This window comes from Egretta garzetta, unplaced genomic scaffold, assembly GCF_000687185.1.
Source record: "Egretta garzetta isolate BGI_Z169 unplaced genomic scaffold, ASM68718v1 scaffold633, whole genome shotgun sequence".
Lineage (NCBI taxonomy): Eukaryota > Metazoa > Chordata > Aves > Pelecaniformes > Ardeidae > Egretta > Egretta garzetta.
In genome coordinates this window covers 156,732-178,603 of record NW_009259195.1, presented here as the reverse complement: position 1 = coordinate 178,603, position 21,872 = coordinate 156,732, and the positions used below count along the sequence as shown (strand labels likewise).

The 21,872-nt window shown below is 37.6% G+C and overlaps 1 protein-coding gene across 1 annotated transcript in view; it reads right to left on the bottom strand.

The window, feature by feature from the left end:
• Window positions 1–21,872, bottom strand: part of PTPRN2 (protein tyrosine phosphatase receptor type N2) — a gene marked incomplete at its 5' end in the record, with an annotated part of 501,249 nt that overhangs the window by 418,569 nt on the left and 60,808 nt on the right. Inside the window, 2 exons of the mRNA XM_035891409.1 lie at window positions 11,252–11,414; window positions 16,630–16,747. Coding sequence (XP_035747302.1) covers window positions 11,252–11,414; window positions 16,630–16,747 — 281 coding nt within the window. The remainder of the gene's footprint in view (window positions 1–11,251; window positions 11,415–16,629; window positions 16,748–21,872) is intronic.

Here is a 21,872-nt window from a genome sequence, read left to right as displayed (position 1 = left end):
CTAATTTGGATCTTTGTCCTATATCTATCTGCCTCTTTTGCTTCTAAAGCTTTACTAATAAATCAGGTCTTAGGGGGAGCAAAACTGCTAGACACTTTCAAACCACTTGTGAAAGATTAGAGCCAGGAGATGTGGGCTGGCTTTTGTTGAGCTATTTAACAAGTCCAAATATCTTTTAACATTAACAGATCAGTGATTTCCTGCTCTTGCAGACAACATGCACAACAAGAAAGAAAACACAAGAAAAACACCAAGTGACTGTACACAAACTGGATATAACTAAGTGCCAGTCCTGGGCTCAGAGCTATATCTATATCAAGAAGGGTCAGCATCTCAGCAGCTTGACAGGTCACAATTCGGATAGTAAAGGATGAAATATTAAAAGTTCTAATTAAAGTACAGCACCAACAGCTCAGCTGTCTTGCCAGTGCACTCAGACACCAGCCTGTCTGATGTAGCTTAGTCTGACTTAATTAAAGGGGTCTCACAGCTGTATGGCATGGCAATGCTCAACTTGGATGAGAAAAAAATCCCCTTCCTCAGCCCTCCCACCTCATCTCAAACAAAACACAGCACCAAAAATATATGTGCCAACTGAAATATGCAAGGTGAAATCCAAGTGACATTGCAGCATGGACAAATACAACCCTAGACTATGTGCTCGTGCTAAGTGGCATGGAAAAAAACCCATATATTTTTACAGAAAATATAGGAGAAAAATATCTGTTATATGTAGTTTAAAATCCAGTGACAATTTACATCTTAAGTTATTAATAACAATTTCAGAGCACTGTGAAAATCTTATTTGTTTTTGCAATCTAACCTCCTGAATATGGACACTGCTAGTTTGACTTACTTCAAAGTTTAATGGCATAATCCATGGTCAGTGAAAAGAAGAATCTGTTAATTCTTTTGTTGGTGCCTTTGGAGAAGCTGCTAACATTATGGAGAAGCAGAGGGAAAAAGGGAGCAGGAAAAAATTAAAAAGAAAATTAATTTCTACATTGATTAAACTGGATTTATATAAAATGCTTCCAGTAATTGCAGAAAAATCGAGAAATGTTAAATTAAATGTGCAGAGCTAAGAAAGAATGCTCAGTTACTATACAACTGGTTTATACTGAACAGGGTTAGAATACAAGTGCCTAGGACTATCAGCAATATTTTTTTTTAATAGATCCGCTACTGTTCAATTATCTTGTCACTGATACAGCATCTTTTAAAAGTACTCTGAATTGCTAAAAAACTCAGGTTTTTTAAAAAAAAAATCTTATTTCTCCATCTGCACAAGATTTTCCTCTTCTTCGCCACCCTTCAAATAAGCTATCTCAGTAATTCACACATTATCAAAAAAACCCGCACACTAACCTTTCCAAAGACAGAATTGTTAGGGCAATGTCTTGTATGGTTAGGTATGTAAGTAACTGACATTTTCTGCATGAAAGTTCACAGAAGGGCACATTAAATTATACCCTGCAGATGCACTGTGCAATAGTCTATGGACTACACATTTTCTTTAAAAAAAAAAAAAAAAAATTAGAAAAGGGGGCAGGATTAGATACATACAACCCAAGGCACAGATAAATATTGTTCAGTCTATCCACTAAGGGGTAGATTGATTTGAATATTTTGCCTAAGCGCAGAAAGAATGGAATTAAATTTATGAAAAAATACTTCCTTTCTTGAGGATACATTTGCGAGATCTTGAAGGCATATAGAGCTAACAAAAAATCCCTTAGGAATGCATAAAGAAGAAATCTTCCTGCCTCAATTTCATTTAGCTTTTTCTGTCTGATGCATTTTCTGATATTAATTCATGTTTGTTACCGCCTAAATTTGGTTGGACCATGATTCCACCTACAATACTTAATTTATTGTGCCTATTTGAGACAGCGGCAGTATGCTCTCTAAAATTAGAAGAGAAAAACACAACAAACACCGGAATCAGGCCCACCCTCCCTCACCAATGGTGGGATAACATAAAAGTTTCCAAAGGCTACCAAAAATTAAATGATCTCACACTCACCATGTGGAATGAAGGAAGTTTAGCTTTTTCTTCTGGAAGCAGTCTAGATACTTTACAAACCACACGCACTTGCCTCGTGTAAACTCACTAGGTAGGAAATACCATGTACTCATGTCAACCCCTAGCTAAACAGGAGCACAAGCGGCACTGCCCGATTGCTGGATCGGAGTGCAGGCTGTGCATTTGTACACCTCGCTTTACCTTTATCTTGAGAGAAATCCAGCCAACAGCGAAACCTGAGGGCCAAATGGGTGTCTTGGAGTGGGTTACAGTGCAAAAGCCCCTGGGAGGGAGCTGAGTAAGCAGTACAGCTGCATCCTCAGAGCTTCACAGCTAAAGCAGCCACACCTATGCTATCAAAGCTTTAATTCTTTCAGCCTGTGAGCTGCGGTTCCCATACAGCACAGCACTGTCAGGAGGGCACCTTAGGAGGCTTCCAGCTGGATTCAAGCTAGCTGAAAGGGGGGGGAACTACTCTTTACAAGCTTCTGTGTGCTGCAGGCACAGTTACACACTCTGCACCAAATTCAATGTTCAGTCTGAAAAGAATAGGTGAAGCCAGTGAAAGAATTCCATTTTCTGAGCAATAGTGGAGCAAAAAGCCTTTTCTACCAGCTGATAATGACCTTTTCACTTACTATAGATTAGGATATTATACCATGAAAAAAGTCACTGGATAAACAACAAGAACTTGGAAGACTAATTCAGAATTCAGAAACTGGCTAAGAGACCAAACCAGTACCTCCTTGCAGCGATGGGATAGCATCAGGCCATGGTCTTTCTACAGATTCACAGGGTGAAGGCAACCGGCACTGTTACAGTCATCACATCTGACCTACTATTTCACTTATAATTTTCTGTAACTATGTCTTATTTTCTTTCTGAGAATTACAACTGCTTTGAAACCATTTAAGAACTACATCAGAGAAGTAAAGATGGCAAAGATTGTTAATTAACATCCTGTAGTCTGCAGTGTCAAAAGCTTGATCAAGCAAAAGGGGTCCTCAGAGACTCCTTTGATCAAAACTAGTGATGACTTTGCTTCCTAATTCTGGTTTTGAAACTGCAGTGTAACAGGATTGTCTGCGGTCTGACTGGATACCACTCAATAATCCACATTGCTATAATTTCAGTTGACAGAGATTTGATTGTTAGCAGCATATTTTACCACTCAAACAGAACAACCCTCAAAAAAAAAAAAAAGATGATAAATACATTGGTTTATTTCATGAATAAGTTACTATTTAAGAAATTCACTTTTACATCTCAAATATTCCCAGCCACTCTGGTTTTCCTTTGGGATGCTCTTTGCTGTGTGCCTATCCTTCAACCTTCTCCAACAGACTCTCCTCCACAAATCATGTTTATGGTTTGTTGCCATTTCTTGTACTGCTAGTTGTTCTCTCTGTTTCCGACAAATCTCCATCCTATGGGTTACAACAAAGTTTCTAAAATATTTCCTTTGGTGTAAAAGGAGTGCTGGATTGTCTTTCCTCAGCATTCATCATGAGCTCACCACAAACAGAAAAATTCATTTTACCCATCGGGTTACATGATAACCTGGCTTGTCTCCACAAATAAAGAACCAGACTAAAATGATGGGTGGATGAACCCCAATAAACTGATCAATGCGAAGAGGTCCCTGCCCTGGTTCCTCCCCAGGCTGTCACAGCGAGCCATCAGCCATGAAGCCAGGAGTGCCACCCACCAGATGGGTCAATGGGAGAAGCTGTCTGGATCACCCTGCAGATCAAAGGGGTTACTGCTTATGGGGGTCCTTATGGGTTGCCAAGGAAAGCATCTTGTTGTTGTACAAGGCATATTATGGGATGTTTAGAGAAAGGACCAGAGAGAGGGGGATCAAGGTGGACTGGAAAACCAACTGTGATAAACAGCGGGAAAAAGGAATAAAAGGGACTGGTAGCATGTAAGCAGGCTGGCCAGTATGCTTGTCTGACCATGCCTTCTGTCTGATCACCACAGTCTGTCCTGTCTTCTCAATAAATTCCATTTCTAACTATTTTTCTGGGTGAGATGCTCTCTATTCTATGTGCACGTGTGTGCGTATGATGGTCTGAGTGCCAACAACTGGAGTCAGACCATGGGTCCCGTGGTGCCTATTGTCAGTACCTGCCCCACCTGGCTACTGGTACATGTGAGGACATGGAACTGAAGCAGCTTCACCTCTCTCAGACTACAGGGTTCAGTGGCTCCCTAACATTACTAACAGGAACCCAAAAGTGACAGTCAACCCCCAGTGGGTGGTAGAACTTGTGCAGCGTGGCCATCAGTGCTCATAGATATACCAAAGTTTATCAGCTTCCCTTGTTGGAGAACAGTTTCCTCGTATGTCAACAAGTCTGTTACTTAAGGTTTCAGCAAATTATGTTTAAACACATTTTATGTAGGCATATGCTGGTATATTGAGCTTACTCATTATCTAAAGATGATTTACATAGAAACACGAAAACCTTCATCTGCCAAAAGTTGAGCACAGTAGCACCAATTCAATATATTTATAACTCTAACATATGAATCCAGAGACTACTTTTACCCAAAGAAATGCAAGTGGACAGAGATCTGCAGGATGCATGTCTATAACATTGCTTTACAAACCCACTGAAAGCAACCGACCATTTCCCAGACAACTGCTAGACGTAAGGTGAGGTTTTTTACCCCTTCATAAAAAAAAATATTGTTGCATTGTCCTGAAATGTATACACCAGCACACTCACACAGAGGTTAGATAAAATAAATTTAAATTTGTGTGAACTCTATCCTCTCATGTGATAAATATGATCTAAAAATAAATATGGAATACATGTTAAAATTTGTACCAGCTCCACCATCTTCTATTTACTGAGCCCAGTGTACTGAAGTACAGTGAGTAAATATTTGCAAGACAAATAGCAAGCTTGCAGGAGAAAGGACAGAAACAAAAATTCCAAACACACAGTATTTGGCAAAAAAGGGTTGATTTTGAAAGGGGTGGCAAGGGATATGAAAAAGAAGCAAATGTTATTGTCCAGTTAGTATTTGAGATTTTAAAACTATCAACCTATGTTTCATCTGGAAATTACTAAAAATTAATGAATTGGTCTTTTAAATAATCTTCCAGGCCTACACACATCATTTATAATATCATTTGTATAGCACTTGTATCTTCAAATCATTGTACAAATAATTAATCTTTACAGATTACAAATCTTTACAAGCTGTGTGATAAGGAAAATTATGATTTCTCTGTTAAGATATGGAAATTCTGTCACTACATCGCACATGAAAAGATAGGTTGTAACAGGTAAAGGTAGGTGTTAGATCTAAGACTTGAAGAGCGTGATACTGGCACTAGAATTTTCACTTGTCAAATTATTAAGCTCAAAAATTAAACCACAGATCACATTAGATTGCCAAACTGTGTATTTATACTTCAAAGAAACTGACTGTAATTTTGCTAGGATTTATAGCCATGATTCTGTTAGAACTTCAAATGTATGGGTTCCAGCCCTCCCAGAAAAAAAAAAAAAAGCTCTCTAGACCAGATTCATGCAGGATAGAATTTACCACATCTCATTTTATATATTTAAATTACAATGGATGGGTCACAACTTGGAAATTCCTTTTTTCTCTCCACTGATCATAAAATGAGTTTAGGCTAACTTGCACCAATACAAACATCTGTATTTGGTCAAATGAATTCTGCTCCAGTGCTCACAAGGTTTTGTTTTTTTCACTGTATTTTAGGGTTGGTTTTTTGTTTGTTTGGGGTTTTTTTTAAGAGGACTTTAGTGTTTCTGTTTTACTGAAAAGAGCCATGGAGGGGAGAATGCTCCAGATTATTCTTATCCAGGATTTGAGGCTTAACCCTTAGTCTACACTCTACCAAAAATACTCTTGCGCGACCTCAGAAAATTTATCTAATCTGTCTGTGAAATGGGGGGTCTTACTTCTCTACTTTGTAATGGCATTAGGTAAATAAATACATCAGTGTGTGTTCAGATATTACTCTATCAGTTGTTGTATAGATACGCCGATAGATGGGCAATTCTGTAGCATCAGGGACACACTCCTTTATCAGTTACTCCTGATATTTTTATGAATCTGTTTATGCACAGGGTGAATTAAATTTTTCTTACTTATAAATAATCCAACATATATGAAATACTAAGTTTTACATTTATATCAGCAGAATTTAAATTTATACAGTTCAGAAAAATTTTTGATTTTTCAGCAGTCAGTCATCAAATCAATTTCTGATGATCTTCATTCAGTACTGTATTTTAATCAGTGTTAGATAAATAAGGGTCCTGCTTTTTTGAATTAAAGCTCCAGATTAAAATGAGCAACGACTGTGTAATTTCTTACTAGTTAATCACAGTAATTATTATTTGCATATAACTTCAGAGTACATCTTTCAGCACTTGTGCACTCAGGTTTTCTAAAATAAATAATGATCCTTTTTAATGATTATCGCACATCCTATTTCTTCCAGGAGACCAATTACAAAGCATCGAACAATTGATTTTCAGCCCAGCAAAGCTATGAGTACTCTTCCCCGAATGTGAAAGAGGAACGTAGGCTGAAGGTTCCCTCTAGTACCGAGGACTAAAATACAAGCCTTACCAAACGCCTTGCCTAACCTTCATAGCCTTCTAGATACCAGCAAACTGACTGTGCCACACAGTTTTTATTTACACCTCCTCCCCTTTCAGCACCACTGTTCTGCTCACCTAGCAACCAGCCATAGCCCTCTACCACTCACCTGTCACTTTATCCATTTCTTTTTCCCTTCATGATTCTGCAAAGACCTTTGACTTTATTAGCTACTTCTTTCATGTACAAGTTCTAGTTTTTTCTTTGTTTTTAAAACGTGTAAGATTTCTGTAATTGCACTATTTATACATAAAGTTTAGCTTTAAAAGGAATGTAAGTAAAAACCAGAGAAATAGAAAAAGCAGAAAATGGATTAAACTCCCTGAAGACTCTGAGACTGCTGTTTTTCTCTCTTCTTCCCAACACTACATGCTAGGGCCTGAAAGGCATGCCAGCCTGAGGAAGACCTTAGCAGCAGGCAGGACCCATGTCTGAAGACCTCAGAGGCAAGTCAAGACGAAAGAATAAGAGCAATTACAATCATCTTCTAGCCCTAAAATCCTAAACCATAAAACAGAGACCCCTGCAACAAGAAATGCAGCGCTAGCACAAACATGGCAGGCAACCTCCTAGCCCCCTACATCCTCTCCAGAAGGCTTCCCAGAGGAGCCGAGGGAGCGACCAGCCCCAGAGTGGAGCTGGGAGATCAGAGAAATGAGGGAGGGGGTGCCCAGCCATGTGGCCCCGTGGGCACGATTGCTGCCTGCTGTAACCACCGCGTCTCAAACAAGCCCAGTGCAGTGCCATGTTACCAAAGCAGTGTGCTTTTGCCAGCCTGAGGCATTAAAAAATTTACAAGTCTGCCAGATGACAAGAGAATATGTAAAAGATAGCTAGTTCAAGGAATAAACAAGCAGTTCCAGGTGAGTTAGTTTTATTTTCTTCCTGATTTTGAGACTTTTAAGTAGATTTGGGTCACATTTCAAATCTTTTCCCTTTCTGTGATGACTAAAAAATGATTCTCAATCAAATATAATTGAAATCTGTAACTATTCAACAGCAGGCATTTGCACTTTTTAAAAAACTGTGATCTAAGATCATTCCTCACTACCTTAGCTAATGGCTGGTGAAAAGGAGACAACAGGAATATTTGTTTCCATACTAATTTTGCTTCCTCTCTTTTCACTTTGTTGTAACGGCCGCTGTGGACATAGCTAGTTTTTTCTTTTTCCACCTTCTTTATTTAAAGCTTCCCACATGCAAACACTCGCACAGAGCTCACCAGCCCAGCTGCCATCCGCAGCAAAGCAAGCAAGCTCTCCTTTTGCAGCTGCCCAGCTGTGGGCTGTCGCTTCGAACCCAAAAAACTCTGCTGCTTCATTTCTGTAGGAATGTCAATGGTGTCGTGTTTTTTCAGGGTTTTGGTTTAGTGTATTTTTTTGTTTTTCTGTGAGAGGGGTTTGTTCTAACTGGAGGGGAGAAGAGCAAAGGGATTCCTATGTGATTTGAAGTCTCTGCATTTCTTGCCTCAGTAGATAAACAAGCTTTCTCATTACCTGTATGTGCCTGGCTATATGTTATTTTCCATACTAAGTCCAGGTTTAGTAGAAAGGAATCACAAGGACTGATAATGCTGCATTTTGTGAATGGTAAAACCTTCATTAAGCCCAAGTGGAGGAAAAAAAAAACCAAAACAAACCAAACACCAACCCCCACTAGTTAATGCTGAAGTAACAAATGCCACCAAGTGCCCATTTTCTGAACAACTCTTTGCAGCTGAAATAAAGTGAAATGTTCTTTACAGCTGTAATCCTCAGACCCACCAAATCTTGTGATTTACTGCTATTTATCCACTGGCAGAGTCATTATCAACTGGCTAGATTACAGCCTGCGGCAGATACTGTCTAAATACTGACAAAAAAATTCTAAGTTAGTGATGAACTTCAAGTGCTTCAAAAATCACTCAAAGAAGCTCTCGCAATAAATGGTGAACATTATAGGAATTTTGGTCCATCACATGATTTAAGTTTAATAGTGTTATTTCTGTCACTCTTGTATCAAGCCTCAAGCTGACAGTTTTTTGAACGAGGGAGATAGGAAAGGAGCTACCTGGTTTAGGTTTTGCCCTGTCTGATTTTACAACCTTATGCACAACTGCATGTGTGCTGTCTACTTGGCAATGTTGAAGCTCTGCAGTTTTATTCGGATAATACACGTGAAAGATAGTAGGAAAACTCAAGACCAAAAGTTTGCAAAACATCTGATCCAAAATGTTTATGTTAAGATACTAAGTAACACTTCTGGAGTATAACAAACATTTTAAAGCCTCTTTGTCCTTTTTCTTCCTTTGTTTTACTCTTGGCCGGAGTCCTCTGGTTTGGAACAAATCAGAATCCACTCAGGAAGCCTGCCTAGGAGCACTAAATTTCTGCAAGATTCAGCTGTACTTCATAGCAGGTAAGGTATCAAAGCAACCAGAGTAGTGTTACATCTCCTACTCCCCAATAGCAAGAATGAAGTGACAGAGGTTAATATATACTTGAAAGAAAATTATTTTTAATGGCAAAGGCCCAAAAGCTGCAATTCTAAGTTTAAGGAGGGTAAAGTACCTCTGTCAGCCTTATTTTTAATGAGAAAATGCAAGAAAGTTAAAAAGATAAGATCTTGCTACAATTATTTCATGTAGGTTCATAATTAATCCATATATGAAATAAAAAAATGTTACCAAGATTTTGATGAAGCATGCAATTAAAGTGCATAAGATAAGCATTTTCAATTTCAAGTCATATGACCATACTAAACGCAGCTCTTGCAGTTACTTTCCTTCCTGTTCTTTTCAAATTGTTAAATTTTACTTCTTTTTCTGCTTCTTGGAGTAGAAAAAAGTCCTGGTTTCTCTGTTGTTTAAATGTTATTCCATTAACGACCCAAAGCATCAAGGTACAAATACAGCATCCCTCTTCTTTTTAAAGAACAGTGGTTGCATTTGATTTGCAAAGAATTGGGAAATGTCTCCAGGATCATTTAAAATTGATGACGGATTACTAATTTTTAAGGTAATTTTCCTTTTTTTTTTTTTTAATTTTATTTCAAATTATAGGTAACACATCTGACTCAATGTCTGTTGTTTTAAAATGCTCCTTAGTAAATAGAAGTGTACAGTTTGCTCCTATACATGCTTCATTTCCAGATTTTCTCCTCTTTATCCCACTCCCCCAGGCTTCAGAGTACCCATCTCCATGGCAACACTCGATAAGGTTGGTGGGTGGTGTTATCACAGCAGGCTTCCCCACAGAAGGTCTCAGCCATATGGATTATTTATGAACTTGCATGACAGCACCAGACCCACTGAAATCCTTCCTGAGCAAGTTTTCTTGACTCTGAAAGCCAGTGATTCAAAGCAGGGCATCCTCACTGCAGTCAGCACCCAGGAGTAGAAAGTGGAGGGAAAAGTACCACGGAGGTGGTCACTCATCCATCCCCAAAGCTGCCTTGCTCCTGCCTGCAAGTTTCTCTTACCCCAGATGAACACCTAATGACATACGCCATAAATCATAAGTGTTATATATGCCAGCGAGTGAAATTGGAAACTTGCGGTTTCTGACAAGAATAATAACATTCCAGTTGCACCATGACTAAATAGTTGATACAGCTGATATTGTTGTTGGGAGTTGCTGTTGCAGATACACTGCAGCAGTTCGGTGTCTCAGAGTTGGTTCCTGGTAAAAACAAGCAGTTTGGCTTTGACACTACATTTTCTTTGTCTGATTTTTTTCCTAAAACTTCAGCATATTTTTTAGCTAAGGTTGTTGCATTTACACTGTATTCATGCAAATAGCACATCCCTTTTTTTTTTTTTAAAGGACCACTATAATAGCAGCCTATTTCTTTAAAATAAAGCAAAAGATATGGGGCTATAAGGCCCTGTCATATGCAACCCCATCATTCAATTATTTTTATAATTTTATCAAGCTCCGTCTTAGAGCAAGACAGATTTTCTCTAGGGAAGAAAAAAAATTGTTCTAGTTCTCAGATAGGCATTTGTGTGGTTTTTTAACATAGCCAGTACTCAAGATTTAATGGTTGTGAGTTACCTTCCTAGCTGTCCCTGTATTTATAATGTATACATATGAACCTTAATTGGTCATGATAGGCTTCCTTTATGATCAATAAGAAGTAGGAAATGTTGAGGCATAGTTAATCAGATCCATTATCAAAAACTGCTCAAACATTATATTAATTGTACTCTAAGCACCGTAAACACCAGCAAGAATTCAGAGTAGTTCAGCCAGCTTTTCGGAGAGGAACGGTTCAGATGCTTTAAGAAGGGTTTCAGATCAGCTGGTGAAGATGTTACCACCTCTATCCCACTCTTCCTCCTTCCTCACATACAATCTCCCCCTAGTTAAGGTAAAATGCTCCAGATGAGAAGAGCTCCATCGTTTACAGTGCTGAAGCTGACTCAGTGCATTTGGAGAGAACTTGGTTAGTGCGGTTATGGTAATCAATTGGAGGAGGCACTAAGAAACAATGTCTGGTCTTGAGACGGAAGGGGAAATTGAAAAATAAGCAGAATTCAGAGAAGAAGGAAGACAAAATCACAGAATGTAGGAACCATATTAAAAATACTACCTTGACAGAAGTTTTGTCATTCATCTTCCTTGGATACAAATTTGTAGCTGCAGACTGGGAGAGAATACCGAAATATTTAAGGTATTGCTGAAGAGACTTGGCCAAGTTCACATCATTTTCCAGATTGTAACGTCTTTCATTATCTGCATTCTGTCCCAAAGTCCTGCACAGCAAAAGCAAGGAAAAGGAAGTTACCAGCCTGTACAACGTACAAAGTGCCCAACTAAAAAGGCACTGCAGACCACTGAAGTTAGTTCCATACATAACAAAAAAGTCACTCAAAAGTTCAGCAACCACAAAACTATAGAAAGTTCAACATTTCAGCAAAAGCAGTCAAAAAGATCTTGCACTATTGACAATTTATTGCATGAATCAAAGTTAATGATCCAACAGTAAATCAAATAAAATGCCTACATCAAGGCAAAGCCATATTGAGAAGAAAAGAAAATGTTTGTACAAAGAAAATATGCATGATTAAATTGCACCCCGAAGAAATATGAGATGGTTCTAAGATTTTTAAAAAATTGCTGTATGATGATGAGATTCAACATCAATTTGGCCCTGCCTGAATTTACAGAATACAGTGAGAATACGGGATGTGCAGAAATAACTGAGCAAGTCAGCTCCAGCAAAAGGCTTAAAAAGGGAATAATGAGGTGGAACAAGTATCTCTTCTGATCTTCTCATGTAGCTGGGATTCACGGAAGGGCAGTGTTACCTGACTGGTTTAGGCAGATCTTGGCGATGTTTGCAAAGAAAAACTAAAAATGTGATTAAAACACAGCAGCGTAGAGGTGTTTATATGGGGTTCAGAGCGCTGTGTGCAATGAATCTGAAGTATTACCAGCTCTCCTTTATCTCAACAGCATGTCAGCGATGAAGATAATTTAAACATCAACACTAGAAACTATGTCATTCTTTGTGCAAGAAAGAGGGTTCCCAGTCTGCTTTCTTTCCTGTGAGTGACACGTTGTTTTGAGGGAAATCACCTTTTTGTTGTTGCCATTTCCTACCCGCATGCCCACACACTTCAGTGAAGAAGAATTCCAGGTGGAAGAGCTTTCCAGCTCAGAGAGATGAAGCATCATTTGACTTTCAACATCTCTGCACCACTGTAAACAAAATTTTGTTCTACCATCCCATGTAATGGTGCTTATGTAGGGGCACAGCTTGAGAGAGTACCATTACGACTTTTTCAAATCTTGGGTTCAATTACATTAATTTATGGACAAAGTAACAGAGTTCCTTCTATTGTCACAGTTTTATCAATTTGTGTCCCCAGTAATTTAATACCAACAAATGTAATTAATAATCTAATTTACTGTGGTGGCATTGCAACCAATAGTGTTAATGGGCTTGCTCACTTTGAAGCACCAGAAAACCTCTCCCCAGTGTAAAACAACTGGCTACCCATCAGGCACACAAACTCTAGGAAAACGAAGGGCTATAGCAATATTCATGTAATCAACCTCAAGTCTTGCTTCCTCCTCATGCTGTTCATATTTTTCTCTTATTCCAGAGCTCTAAATTTTGCCTTATGATGGCAGGAGGACATGCAAGTAGCATTATCCACCTCCTTCTCAACGTAAAGCCAGACTAAAACTGTTCTGCAGTTTAGAAAGAGCTGGGAAGAATGCTTTCTGCTTCGATGGAGATGAACTAATCCAAAGAGGCGCTCGTCATAGAAGGTATCCCAGTTTCAAACACTGGGATCTTTCATTCATCAATTAATTCCAACACCTATCTTCTCCCTTCTTTGCTAACTTTGAAAAGAAAAGGAAAATGGAAATACCAGAACAAATTCTGCCCCGAGGATTTCCACTGGAGCTAATGGGAACTGAATGCACAGATAAAAGATAGTATTTAGGTTAGTTTTTCAAGCCATTATTTACAGTATATAATCAGTCACACTGGTGGTAGTAACAAAATCTGGGGTCTAAGATTTCCCATTTTTCTTATGGAGACAGGAATTGCACTGAAATAGTGTTTAAATTCCATATTAGATGTAATATTTTACGCTGTAAACTTTTAAACAATTAAAACAGAAGTGTAGCAAAGCATTACATTTCATTTGATGACAACTTTAATAAAATCCTATGAATACATCTCAAATATTTAAAAAAAATATTTGTAGTTCACCAACATATCACTGTTGTTCACCTTGTTAACACAGAAAGCAAAATGCATTAAATGAGCTATTATTGCAACTGAATTAAAATATTTCTTTTAAATTTGACAAAGCGATATTGGAAAATGGATGAAAGGCAAATATATAAAAGCACCTGGTGAGTAGGAGAAATGACTGTCAGCTGAGTTCTTGTGCACTTATTTGGAAGTATTTTCAGTTTTAATTTGTTCTGAAAAAGGACTTTGCATACAGTGAACTTTAGGGTATAAAGACAATAACATATAATTATTTATCCACAGAAATAATTACATATTTCCTAAAAAAGCAGTGCTTTAGAAGCTTTTGTGCAGAAGTATCTAAATCACTGCACCTCAGATACTTCTAGAATTTTCTCAATTAATAGATACCACACTTTTTAGAATAAAGTTTCTCCCTTTTAAATGCTGTGAGAATCTTATTACTGACTTAATGATGGTTTTATTATAGAAATAATGCTATACCCTATTTCATACATTGAAGTTTCCTGGAAACGTTTGTGGTTTTGCCTAATTGCACCAATGAACACAACTGACATTTATTCCCTGTGTTCAGAATGGACTTTTTTCCTTTATCTTGGATCCTCTTTCAAGAGTGGGGTTTTTTTGAAATTTAATAAGGGCCCAGGAAATACCACGTACACTCCAGTTAGCCACCAAAGAAAGAACTTTCATCTTGAAATCAAGCTCCCAGTTTCAGCATTTTTTTAAGATGAAAACCATGTCTTCTGTTCCATCAGATTTCATACGCACTAATGTAGCCTAAGTCAATTTACCTTTCAAGTGTCTGAGTCTATTTTCTTGCTCTCACTAGCTCTGTGGGGATTAATGACTCATTAGTATGACTTCATATTGTCTTATTACACATGTTACTCTTAATAAAAGGTCTTTCTGCCATAGTGTTTCTTTGATAATTAGAAACCTACACTAAGTTGCTTTTTTAATTATTTAATTATTATCCGATAAGATTTTAGCAAGCGCATTGAGCACACTGAGCATAGAGCAAACTTGATCAGAATCTACAAGATGCCAGAGAAAAAGTTCCTACTGTTCTCTGACCTACAGAATATATTGCAAATGGACAACCAGAAAAATCAATTAATGCTTTAAACTGTTGGCACATAAGATAATGCTTTCAGAAGCACAGCTTGGTAACTTCAGAAAATCTATCCACAATAGGAACTGCTATAAGTGGAACGCATTTGAAATTCTGATGTTCCTAAAGTGTCAATACACAAAATGGGTTCTTTTTTTTTAACGTATAGTTCTAGTTAAAAATGCAAAACAGCTCAAACCTGATCAAAACAGGAACTCCTAAAAGTGATCATCTGTTCTCAGTTTAAAAACTAGATTATTTCTTATATCTTCTTATACATTTTATTTTTATATAACTATGAATCTGGAACACTGCAGAGTACAGTCTTGATCTCATGGAAATCTGGCCTATTTTAACTTACTATCATGAATAACAGTTTTAGATACACTCATTCTAAAAAAAAAAATCCCCCAGAAGATATTAAAAATCATTTCTGATACCATGTACAGAAAGTAATCCATACAGTAATAGCATTTTGTGTATCTAAGCAGTGAAAACATGTTTATGGATTCAACCACATTTTTATCACCTTTATGATAATCTATAGATCAGTATCTTCTTTAGAAGTTATGATTCTACCTTACCGTAAAGCTGAAATGTATGGTGCTATGATTTTAAGGCATGCTTTTGAATCAACAATTATGTCAAATACAGGGTCAAATTCTATGAATTAAATCAAAACAAACTGAGCCAAACACAGCTGAAACCACCACACAGTATCAATTATAGGGTTTGTGGTGATAGGATGAGAGGAAATGGCCTGAAGTTGCATCAGAGGAGGTTTCAGCTGGATAATAGGAAAAATGTATTTACTGAAAGAGTGGTCAAGCATTGGAACAGGTGGCCCAGAGAAGTGGTGGAGTGCCCATCCCTGGAGGTGTTCCAAAAATGTGATACACATTGCACTTCGGGACAGCTTATTAGGCATGCTGGTGTTGGGTTTACGGTTGGACTTGATCTTGGAGGTCTTTTCCAACCTTAATGATTCTATTATTCTATGAATTTTTACACAGCATTTTTATTTCCATAAAAGAGCAATCTAGAAAATAAATGGTTCTGCAGTATATGCAAACCACATTCATAGGATATTCACAGTATATGAAGAACTAAAGTCCAGTATTCAATATCTTGCCCACCAAGGCTAGAAGCTCAAACTTTGTCCCATTATGAAGAAAGTTTTCTAACAAAAAGCACTTCCTTTCAATTTCACTATTTTTGAGATTGCATTTCTTAAAATCTTGTAGGAGAAAGCAAAATCTACCATTTTTAACATTCCTAAAATTTTATGCATTTTAAAATTTCCTTCTGGGGTTTGGGTGGGTGGGTGGCACTTAAAAGCCTGTAGGACAACAGAGACCAGGTAAAAGAGTATAGTTATACGTGTGTCTGTATATGAAGATGATATAATTGCAGGTCCTACATCCATATCACACTACAGAATTATAGATATTGTTTCTCTTGCCACCAATAACCACTAAGTCACCCCTCAATATCTTTCAAGCCATGAGGAAAATTGCTTCTATAATGCAACAAACAGATAGAAATGTCCCAACATTGTTTTCTGTCATGGGGACTTACATGAATCTCTTGTTCCTGGACAAATTTTGCAACTACAGCTGAGAATCTATGGACTTCAAATCAATTACAGCTATGTTTTGGATGAATATGAGTTTGAAACTATAATTAGTTGCTCAGAATGTCATTCAATACTCCTTTTTTTTTCTTTTTGTTGGCTTATTCCAGAATAAAATGTCTCCTGTGCATGAGTTAGTATATATCTCTGCCTCTTTAAGCCAGTCATAAGTAAAGCTGGCTGAACTGACTCTAGCCATAAACTGGATGAAAGACCTGATGTTTTGAATTCCGACACCTCAATTAACAACAGAAGGTATGTTTTCTTAACTTGGTAATAATCAGAAGAACAGGGTTGAGGGTTTTCATTCATTCTGTCTCCTGTTTTCCTACTGGTGTTTTCAGTGCTGATGTACGACTGGTTTCCTTTATCATATAGATAGTGGGTTTGGTGATGTGTCTAGGTCAGCTTCAGTCCCAATCTCTCTCTCATCATTTGTGAACCCTCCCAAAAACCTACCAGGCAAAAGCACCACTGAAGACTTACCTTCCTGTGTCAGATCCTCCAGATGCAAATATATCAGGGCGTCTGTTGCGGATTTTGTGCATGGTTGAGAGTTCCTGACCAATAACATGCTGTGTATAATCATCTCGCCAGGTAAAACCTGATAAATAATGAAAAACAAAACAAAACAAAACAAAAAAAAAACAACAAAAAAACAAACCAAAAAAGAATCAAACCCACTATTTAATAACTTGAAAGTCTGGCAAAAATGTGTCCTATATAAACAATATTAAAAAAAAAAAAAGAAAAAAGAAGCTTTGTTCAGTTGGAACCCAAGAGTGAATTACAGATTCTTCTATTCTGTATGAAATTTTATTAATTAAAAAGACAGTAGATGATAGGAGGAGATTTTGAAAGACTTTACTCTTAGCCGAATTTTAGCTAGTTATAAACTAGCTTTAATAGAGAAAAAAAGGGTTACTTTGGACAGCTGTGGTGAAGAGTTATCTCACCAGCTGGTATCTATGGAAAGGTTGCTTCACTTTTTCCCCATTCACAGCATAATGTCCCTTCTTTGTTTTCCCTTTCATGAAACTATGCTTTTAGAGCATTAAGGAGCTAGTACTGCAGTGGAAATAAGTATTTTGAGGTTTTGCATAACACATGTGGAGGTCAATTTATGTTATCTTTATACTTAAATGTTGTGACAAAGAACTTTACAACAAGGGGGAAGTGCAACCATGAAGGCAAATTCCAGTGATTACTCATTAATTACATGCACTGACAATCTCATGGTAATTATACTTGAAATAGTGATATAACCGCGAACATAATCGTTACCCGATTTGTAGATTTTAGATGTTATGGTAACTCTTTAGTTCATAGAACTTGTCCATGCAATTATCCGTAATTATCTAATAAATAAATATCACGATTGAAGAGAATTTCTGCTTTTATGCCATGCACAGTAAACCACCACAAAACCCTCAAATGAACATGATAAAAGTTCCAGATATGGTTATCCTGCTAATATCTTCCTGTAAGAAACACCTCAAGAAAAATACTCTCTAGCACCAGATGGGCAGGAGACGTATCTGGTTGTTAGAATCAACTTCAGAGGGCAGGTTTCTGGTTCAGTCCTTATTTCATACACAAGTTATAAACTTCATCACCATTTGCAGTCAATATCAGATTTGTTGGTATAGGCAGTCCCTTAGGACACATCATCAGTCTCAGCAGATCCCAGAACTTGGCCAACTCACTCCCTGGATGAGAGTTTTATCCAGTGGGCTACTAAAAAAAGGGCTGTATTCTTCAGGTTTTTCCACTGTATTGAGGTGGAGCTCGTTGTCTGTTTACTTAAGCCCAGAACTAAACAAGAAGTCTAAATAGGACTAATAGGACTAAATAGGACTAAATAGGAGATTTGTCCATTCTGCCAAAGCAGACAGTTCTGAGCATGCAGAATTAAAAATTACTTTAATATTTATCAAGTTTTAAGCCTAAGGAGGAGATACTTATAGAAGTTGGGTGTAAGATTAGACAGGTCTAGCAATTATTCAAACTATGCTGTTGTCTGAGATTTAGACAAGTCTTAGGAGATAAGGTCCTCATTTGGGCAAGATGTAGATGGACTGCATACCCAATTTCATTTTTATTCTCATTATTGAAAATAATAATAATAAACAACCTAGAACCAATGTAAGCATGCATGAAGGCTTTAACAAAAAAGCCCTCTGACACCTCTCAGACACTCCACTTTTGCCCCTTTTCTCCTTTTCTTAAATAAGAATGTTACTCAAGTTTATTGAGGAAACGCTTCACCTGAAATCACGTTAGATATTAATGGCTACAGTAAATGACCCCAGACCCTTGTGAGGGGGAAGAATCTCTATCTAATCTATGTTTAGTTCTGATTCACCCTTTTCAAATGCAAATCTCACCTTTTCAAATGTGCTGTGTAAGTAGACGGATTCAAATAATTTCACAAATCTCAATCTAAGGCTGCTCAGAGCATGTTCTTTATGTGAATACACAAAAATGAGTCACCATGCACCTATGATTATTTTCGTGTATTGTTATTAATATTATTTTTACATGCAATTTTTTATATATATATGTATGTTTGAGTTTACTTCTCTGTTGCTTAGCACTACAGATTTCTGTTTGTTTTATAAATTCACACAGGAGAAAAAACTAAGGTAACATTCAAGTTTAGAAAATGTGCAACAAAAAAATTTCAGCTAAAATACATATATATTAAAATCATTAGCATAGCCATAAAACCAATAATTTATGAACTATGTGTCCAAAATCACCACAGTTTCACTTTGTAACTCTAAGCCAACAATAGCCCTATTAAAGGCTAAAGGATACACAATAAATAACATAAACTTTGAAGAAAAATACACAGAATAACTCTGAAGAGTTTTGTTCTAATTAAAGCAAGAAGAGTTCATCTGCGGTACCTGCATACAGACAGGAAATTTCTCTCTCTCAATCCTGAGCAATACATACAGCTGCAGCCAGAGGGGCCAACAGGTAGTTAGGTTTTTATGCCTCCACAAAATGTTTTCAGTAAAAGAGCATAGGAAACCACTGCAATCCCAGTTCTCACTGGTCACGATAACAGCGCGTCGTTTGTTAACTTCAGTATATTTTCTTTCTCCTGCAGCACTGTTTTAATATTTTCTCCTAAAGCATTTCAAACCGGTACAAGTGTACCATCCTTAATACTGTAAAAGAACACAGCTGTGGCATTTAGGCACAGTAAATAGATGACAGAAAAAAAAGAGAACGTGTTATAGAGCTTAAGAAACTCGAGTTAAGGGAATATGCCATCTCAACTCATCTCCTAGCACTTCTAACTCACGTAAGAGTTAGAACAAGACATGGATGAAAAATGAGAATTTTAAGTAATTCAAAAATCCCCTTGTCAGTAAGTTAATATTGCTGTTTCCTATGCAACTATCACAGGAACTGCAACGTGCCTAAAGCTAACCTTATGCCAATCATTTTCCAGAATTTTTTCAGTTTCAAAAAAAATCTCTCCCCCCCACTGAGCTCAATAAAACAGCACATTCAGGAACCATAATGCCATGCTGACAGCTGCAATCAAAATTAAGGTCGAGAAGGAACGCATGACGCCGTACGGCGATTTCCTGTCCCTTTGTCTCTGCCGTCACACCTAGCGCCGGCCCCAGCCTCACCACCCAATTATTACAATTTATCTCCACTGGCTGAGCAGGACCACAGCAGTGCGCCTGTACACACGTTACTTCCATGTCACTAACGGGGAACGGTACAGGGGGACACCCAACCCTTGATTAACCATCCCCCTAGTAGGTCTGCACAGGACCTGCATCTCCCAACTGTGAATTCCCACAGATGGACAATGCCAAGAGAGAAGGAGCCCGGTAGACACTGGAGTGGCGCAAATGTGATGACAACAACAGCAGCAGCAGCAGATACAAAATTGCTCTCAGCTGAAGAGCACTGGTAGTAGTGAGTCCCATGAAAGAAGCCATTGATACAAATTTTCCCCACAGAGTAGCACTTTTCATTAGTGTCAGGTCCAAGTTTAATAATTTTTGGTTTTTTAATTGAAACTCCATAACATAAATGGCTGTGAAAAGGGAATGCTAGTGTAGAGACAGTGAAGAGAAGACGTGAATACATTTAGTAAACCCAACCTGCAGACCAAAACCAGAAACAACCCCATCTTTCCTTATTGTCAGCAGGTATCTCCCTGGATCTTTTCTTTCCACAGCACAATTAATTGTTATTATTAACCACAGCTACAAAAATAATAATGAAATTGTTATTGTCTAGGTCTCCATTATTTTCAACATTTAGCAATAACAATGTCAGCAGCGTATATGTATAAGAACTATTTAAGTATCTGAAATAAAATCAAAAGCAAACAGTGTAAATAGTGAAGAAAACAGTTTTCATGGATTCACACTGGTGAAGATAATATTAAGTCCTGTCTCCAAAAGGAAAATCAAAGTTGTTTTCACATTTATCATACAATTTCACTTTTAACCTGAATAATTGGCTTTGCTGCTATACCAATTACACAGTATTATTGAAAAATAATAAAAATTCAAATACGTATTTTCTTCTCTCAGCTGTTCAATTTTTCTAAATAATGGCATTCTGTCCTGTGGTTTTGACTCTGTTTTTCATCTTAGAGAAACTTGATGCCTCTCCAAATATACCTGATCGCATCCTTAAGGCATGTAAATTATATTAGCAGCTCTTGAAAAAATTCACCTGCTACTTCCCTGTCTCAACTTATTCTAGCTCAGAATTATTCATACAAATAATCTTAACCCTCTCTGAAGGCCTAGGCAAGAAAAACATTTTTTTAACTTAGCAAAGGCATTCTGGTGTAAATAAGTAGAGTCCGATTTAAGTCCTTTAAAGCAACAACAGTTCTCACAGCCCAAAGGTTTGGCTGTGCAAATCTTCCTTCTCATACTCCTGACCCTGGCTGAGGCTGCGCAGGGCTCTGCAGGCAAGTCCAGCAGAACCCGTGTCTGACAGGATAACGCCTGAGACTCCTTCAGCTTTTGTGCCAACCTAACTGCAAAATTATTAGTCCTGCATTGATATATTGGCAACAAAATGATTTTTGCATACCAAGTCCATTCAAAGTGACAAGATTCTTATATATTGGCAGAAACCTATACACTAAAACCTGATCTTCTTTGTCAGGATAATCCCTGTATAAAGGCCAAAAAACCTCAGAAGTATTCAGACTCGAAGCCAGAACATGTTGCTATTCTTGATTTGTGACGTTATTTTTTACCCACTTTTTGGTAATGTTATCCATTTTGCCCTACATGGTATATCATAAAATAGGTTTTTCTCTGAGCTACCTTCAACTGCTACTTCATTTCAGCCAGGAAACTCAGTTGCAGAGCTCAGAGACTTTCATCCCCCATGCCATGTGTTGCAAATTGTTAATGCCTACTTTAGCTGTCAGAATGTCTGCAGAATTGGGAATGATTGGCTTTCTTCCCTATTTTCGTAACAGACAGGTCAACGTAGAAACGTGCCTTTCTGCAGGCTGCACTTCCACGTTCTCTGGAGGAGCTGCACTCGTTCTCATCCCAGACCTCCGTTTTCAGAGCTCAAGGACATAGCCAATAATGTTCACATATTTCAGTACTGGCTAAGTCAAATTTGCAGCTTTAATGCTGAGGTTGCTGTGCGTATAGCAAAATTAATTCTTTCAGTTACTATATTTTCTACCTAAGAATGCAGCCAAAAGATAAAAT